Source organism: Micropterus dolomieu, linkage group LG21 (assembly GCF_021292245.1).
Source record: "Micropterus dolomieu isolate WLL.071019.BEF.003 ecotype Adirondacks linkage group LG21, ASM2129224v1, whole genome shotgun sequence".
NCBI classification, from domain to species: Eukaryota; Metazoa; Chordata; class Actinopteri; order Centrarchiformes; family Centrarchidae; genus Micropterus; species Micropterus dolomieu.
In genome coordinates this window covers 28,834,614-28,840,666 of record NC_060170.1, presented here as the reverse complement: position 1 = coordinate 28,840,666, position 6,053 = coordinate 28,834,614, and the positions used below count along the sequence as shown (strand labels likewise).

The window sequence follows — 6,053 nt, the reverse complement described above, 5'->3', positions numbered from 1 at the left end:
GAACTATCTGCACTGTGGTCTGATGTGTACAGTCTATGAAAATTACAGGTAACAATGACTCCTACTCCCAACCCTGACGTTTCAATCAATCAAAACTTTTAGTAAGGACACACCCGGTCCAAAAAACACACAATAAAAACAGACAAACAAAATAAACAAAAGAATTATATATTTAAATATAGGCTAAAACCCCAATGGTTCCATGGTTTGATTTAAGATGATCATGATCACTGTCTCCTGTCTTATTATCACAACAATAAGTTGTGGCACCAAAGACACCAAAACCAGCTCGTGAATTCTTGACAGCTTTTATTCTGGGCCGCGGTGCATGCTGGGAGCAGCTCGTTGGCCTTGGAAACATGGCGTCGCACTGACAGCTGGGAGACACTCATTATCCTCTCCAGCTACTGACACAGCGGCTGGGCCGTTAGCGGAGCTAGATTTATCTGTGAAATGAGCTTACTACAGATGCAGTCTTTGTCCTGAAAAGACTGTTGTTTTAACCGTGCGGCGCAATAACGGATTTAGTACGGGTGTCACGCCCACTCTTCTCGGTAACGTTATAACGATACCGTACGGTAAGTTAGCTCCAAGCCAGACAGCTAGCCACCACTGTTAGCACGACACGACCACCCATGTTATGTGAAGAGGAGCTGCCCTCACTGCCTCTTCAGCGCTTGGCTGTCCTCCGTTAGCTTGCACCTTAGTAACTTACCACAGTCTGTTCTGCCAAAGGCCATCGTCAGAAAAAACGGCGACAGTAATGGCAGTTATGTTATTGTAGCTCGCTAGCAGGACAGCTAGGGCGTTTCTGTCATTCTGTTACTGAATTTTTAATGTTCGACCCCTTTGGCATCACTGTCGGAGGAGAGAGCGATGGGCTCCGGGGCCGTGGATTCGTCCCAGTGGCTTTCGGTGAAGGAGGAGACCATTTTCCTCCACGACGGACTCATTCGGGTCACAGATCTGGCCGAACTGCCCAGTGAAATTGGAGTGTCGGAGCAGGGTGACACCGAGCAAGAGGTGGGTAAAAGCAATCTCACACATACACAAAGGTTTATATATGGAAACACACGATAGCTGTTTTGATAAGGGTGTATTTTTGTTGTTTTGTTTTTAATGTAACTTATACATGTGGTTTCACTATCAGCTGCAACACACCCTCAGAGATAACGGCAGCGCTAACGTTTGCAAGTTTCCTGCCCTGTGTTATTGACCCACTGTCAAGGACCCGTTGTCCACTCACTTTCTGCCGCTTCTTTCAAAATATAAGTTATGCAAACCGAACGGCTGTAATCTAATCGTAATTGCAGCAATGTGTGGAGGTTAAAACTATGTTTGATTTGCTATCTAATATTGTATACAAATAACCCAATCTTCATATTAGGTGGCGCATTCCTCGTGTCACCTCTGAACCTCAGGTGTCAAGTTGCACAGCTTCAACTTTATTAGTAGCACCAGTGCAGCAGCTTTCCTATGCGGGGGCCAACTTCTCAAACTGCACCAAACAGTAAACATTTCTTTGGATCCATAAATGGCCGTGTGGAGACCATTACTCTCAACATCTAGGCTTTTGTAGCTGATAATCCACAGACTTTTGATAACTGAAGATGACATAGCTCTTGAGGTATTGGAGTAAATTAGTGGAGCTGCAGCAACACCACTTCATACAGCACTTAATCTCAAGTGTTTTGTGATCGATGTCAAGTGTCGCATACTCAACAGTATGAGATTTAAAAAACAAAGAAGCTATGTTATGTCATACATGGTGCATGGCTCGGTGGGTTTTTGTGTACAATTTGCTACATTTATTCTACTGTTACATTTATGCACCAATATAAAAAGAGTTTTGTACCTTGTGCAAGGCAGGAAATAATTTCAGCGGTTAATGTACCGTAACATGTTTTTTTCCTTGAATGTAGGCTTTTATTTTGAAGGCAGAATCTAAACCGGACGTGCCTTTGTTGGTAGATGGAGGAAACTTTACAGTGATGCAGATGGAAACTTCGACCTAAACAATGTTGCGTCCTCGATATTTCGGTACTCTACCATGTCATAAAGCTAGAACTCGTAGTCTGTAGAGTACATTTACCGCAGTAATCATGTCACATGTCCATGAGCTATTGTCTGGTCGGTGGTAGAGAATGATAAACATTAGTGATGGAAAAACATTTGAAAGTGATGGAAAAACTCTAACATTAACGATACTGTATGTTAGCCATAATATGCGTAGTACCATTATCTAATTTTTGCCATTTCTGTATGTGTTATTTAGGTTAGCATTGATATTCCTTTTCTGCAAGCAGCCATTCCCAATTCAGGCTCTCCACTTGATGATGTTTATGTCACTTGTGTATGCTTGCAAATTCCTGGTTTAGGTGAACAAATGTCTTTTTAAAGGTGATTTACTATGAAAAGATTTTATTTGGTCAACATAATATAGCAAGCTAAGTAAATAAACTTTCACTGGGTTTGTTGTAGAGTATGGTCTAACAGTGTGCTCATAGCTGTATGATGGGAGAAGTGGCATGTTGGCACAGTTCCACACTTCATAGTGGGAAATGTTTTTTACACAGGGAGTATGCACAGATTGGTGTAAGGCTTTTGTGCTCATCAACAGACACTGCCTGCTTGATTTAATTTGTACAATGTACAGCTGCGTGCATTCAACTGTACAAATTAAGCTGGTTGTATTACTACAGCATAACCTCTTTTGTCCTAACTTCTAACCTACTGACCAAAATCTTCTGCTGGTGCTAAAAATGATCAAAATCTTTCTCTTTCTTCAGTTCAACATTATATTCAGTACTAGTATTCATACCGTAATAAGCTATGATCTATTATAATATTACCACTAGTGTTAGAAACACAACAGCTGCATAACAGCAGGGCTGTTTGAATCGCTCTTTAACTATTCTGCAATCAGCCACATGCCATTTATTTTTGCTAATATTAGTCCATATGTTCAATCAGCAGGTCTGACAGATGACAAACTACTGGTTAATTAATGAACGTGAATGGGCAGGTTTGAATTTGACCCCTCACTCTTCTTTTTTCATTTTTTTAAGCTCAGCAGAATGGACATGCAGTTACACAGCTTCTGAACTTATGCTTTTTGTTTAAGCTGCTCAAGAAGAAACTATGTGGATGTGCTTTTGAAGGCATGATAAGTGACAGCTGGACTTTTCACCTGGGAAAATGCACAAGATGTTACTAAGTGTATCACTGTTTAGTTAAGCAGCAGGGCAGTTTTCTACTGTACTTACATTGGTGTAATCTTTGCTGGCAGCATTCCCTTGTAAGTATTCTAACAATGACAATCATGGTGACCTACAACAAGGTACACAAAGTTGTTATCACTATGGACATTTTATGTCATCACATTTTTCAACTCCTGTACATGCCATGACTTTGGGGCCTACTGTATTAAATACAAAGAATGGTTACATCATCCCCAGGATACCTAGGATAATTTAGCCTAAACAAAAATGGCAACGTGCTGTATGTGGGTGAGACTCATTAGATTGTCATTTAATTAAAGTACTATGTTTATTATTGTGTTGGAAAATCTGGGCATTTTCACATTTGTAAAGCAGAGCTGAAATACAAATAGAGTAAACATGTCTTCTTGATGTCATCCACTTATGTATGTAGGTGGTAGCTCATACCAAATCATAGGTTTGTCTTTTTATTCTCAGTTATGTTTGGATTCTCTACATTTCTGGTCTTGTCTGTGTCCAGCTTTAACAGTGACTGGGTCATTCTGTGTTGTTTTCGTAGGTGTGTTGTGATGCGGACTATTTTTATCCACTTGCAGCAGTGATTTGCAGAGCAAGGTGGAGAATGCCTAGCATCCAGTTAAAGAGTGTTACTGTAACATTAGTAGCATTTCTGAAACTGAATCAATACAGATTGTGCCTGCTAAATGGTATAATGGATTTTTTTCTAGTCCATGATTCGTGCGCCACAGAGTGTAATCAATATCTCAAATGCTGCCTACGTGCACATGAAGCACATTGTTTCACTTGTGATAGGCTATCCCAAATGTGCCTTGCTATTTCTGACCATTATTTCATAGTCCAAGGAACTGTAGACACAGTTTATTCTGATTAATAGTTGTACTATTGAATGCTGTATGTTCTACTGATAAATCATAGGCATATTAGAAATAATTAGTTTGTTTGCAAACTAAAATGTTGGCTGCATATTAGCCTACAGTGCAATTTTGACTCTGCTGATGGTAGACCTGCCTTATGCATTGTTTGTTTAAAAAAAAAAAATTATCATTTCACTGTCTAAACAAATAGACGATTGATAAAGCCAAATGTTCTGCTAAATTATTCTCAGGTAAAGTAGAACACGTTGTGTTTTTCACAAGCCAAAATTCAAATCAAGTCATATTTGAATTAATATTTCTGAAAAAGTATTCCCCCTGACTTAAAAAATGTTGTCTTGCCTGCCATCTCTAAAGTTTATTCTTTTCTAAAAGCTGCAGACCAAGTGTCACAGTGGGGACTGCTGTTAATGTAAACTTTTGCCTTATTTCCTTCCTTGCTATCTACCCTTTCCTCCAGATTTTAACATTTGAGACGAAGAACCCGGTGGAGCTTGCAGAGCGTCTACGTGCTGTCTGTGGGAATCAGAGCAACGCATATGCACGCCTGCTGGAGTACCGTCTAAATGCTCTGCGTGGTCTGTGGGGGGCGCAGCGGCAGCTGGCCCTGGAGGAGCAGCAGGAGCGAGAGGGAACTGGAGGGGCTGATGAGGAGACCTTGGCCTTGCTCAAAAGACAAGGTCTGCTCCAGCAACCAGAGCAGGCGCCCTTCACCTCCCGTGTCGGTCTGCTGCTCGTCTTCCCCCTTTTGCAGTCTCAGACTCGCAGTGACCCAGCTCTCTGCGGTGTCACAGCAGAGGTACTGCTAGCCTGCCTCCGGGACTGCCAGCCACTCAGCCTCAGCAAAGAGCCCGCTGATTGCCTCAATGGCCTGGAGGGGCTGCTCTGCTCCTGGCTGGAAGATGGTGCCCAGGAGTCAGGCCAACAGCAGGGGCAGGCTCAGACGCAGATCCTCTACACACACAGACAGAGGGAAAACGCTGCTGCAGCACTTGTGGCACTCGCCTGTGCCAGGTGAGGCCATGCATTCTCCCCTTGCTGTTCCACCATCACAATTCTTAGGATCCCAACAATACCAGTAAAGGGTTATTACTTAATTGGTAACTCTACTCACAAGCAGGTCTGTTATTTCTGACTGTCAAATCTGAAATACGCACATAACTGACCAACTGATTACTTTCTCACTTCTCTCTTATCAGTGTGCATGTTACATGAATGTTCATGCCTGATTCAATGCTCAAAACCACCCAAAACACACTGTAGCAGTCTTGCTTTCTTGCTTCGATGTTTGCATCATTAGATAAAAGAGTACCTGAACATTTGGGGATTGATATTTCTTATATGTCCTGAAACGTGTGGGAATAAACAGACTTCGTGCTCTCTGTCAGCTCTGTGTCAATGGAGTGCTCTGATGTTATGACCTCAAACTTGTGCTCACAACCAAGACACAAGAGCTTGCTGTAGTCTAAACTGTGCTCTGTTAGCATGACCTACTAGCACTGTTTGAAAGTGACACTAATACAGTTGAATTGTTTGCCTCCTGCTTTAGCTTTATTCTAAAGTTTGTGAAATCCATGGGGCTGCAGCGGAAAGCCCTTGGGAGAGACATGGCCAGTGTGTTACATGCGTATAGGAAGGGGTGGTGCTGATTGTTTTTTTTAAACAAATATTTGCTTTGTTCTTTGCTCACATGCAAAAGAAACCCATCAATAACAAAAAAAGTTAAATTGAAAAAATTGGTTTGATATTTTTTGCATTTGTCACCTAGCCTGCAGAAGAACAGAATGTGCTTCTTTTTTTCCCCCTTTGTGCCCAAACTATGGCATCTGCTGGTGACAACTGATCTTGACTTGTCAAAACCAGAACTCTCCACTCTTTGTTCAGCCTCTGTTGAGGCTGAGAGCTCTTTGTTGTGGGGAACCATCCAGCCCTGGTTCCT

At 41.9% G+C, this 6,053-nt stretch overlaps 1 protein-coding gene across 4 annotated transcripts in view; it reads left to right on the top strand.

The window, feature by feature from the left end:
- Positions 1 to 349: 349 nt before the first annotated feature.
- The window catches only part of LOC123959735 (probable E3 ubiquitin-protein ligase HECTD4), a 46,037-nt gene continuing 40,333 nt past the window's right edge, over positions 350 to 6,053 (top strand). For all 4 annotated transcript variants that reach the window (XM_046033986.1, XM_046033985.1, XM_046033987.1 and 1 more), the window contains exons 1-2: positions 350 to 1,023; positions 4,575 to 5,128. In XM_046033986.1, the coding sequence (XP_045889942.1) occupies positions 877 to 1,023; positions 4,575 to 5,128 (701 nt within the window). In that variant the 5' untranslated portion in view covers positions 350 to 876. The remainder of the gene's footprint in view (positions 1,024 to 4,574; positions 5,129 to 6,053) is intronic.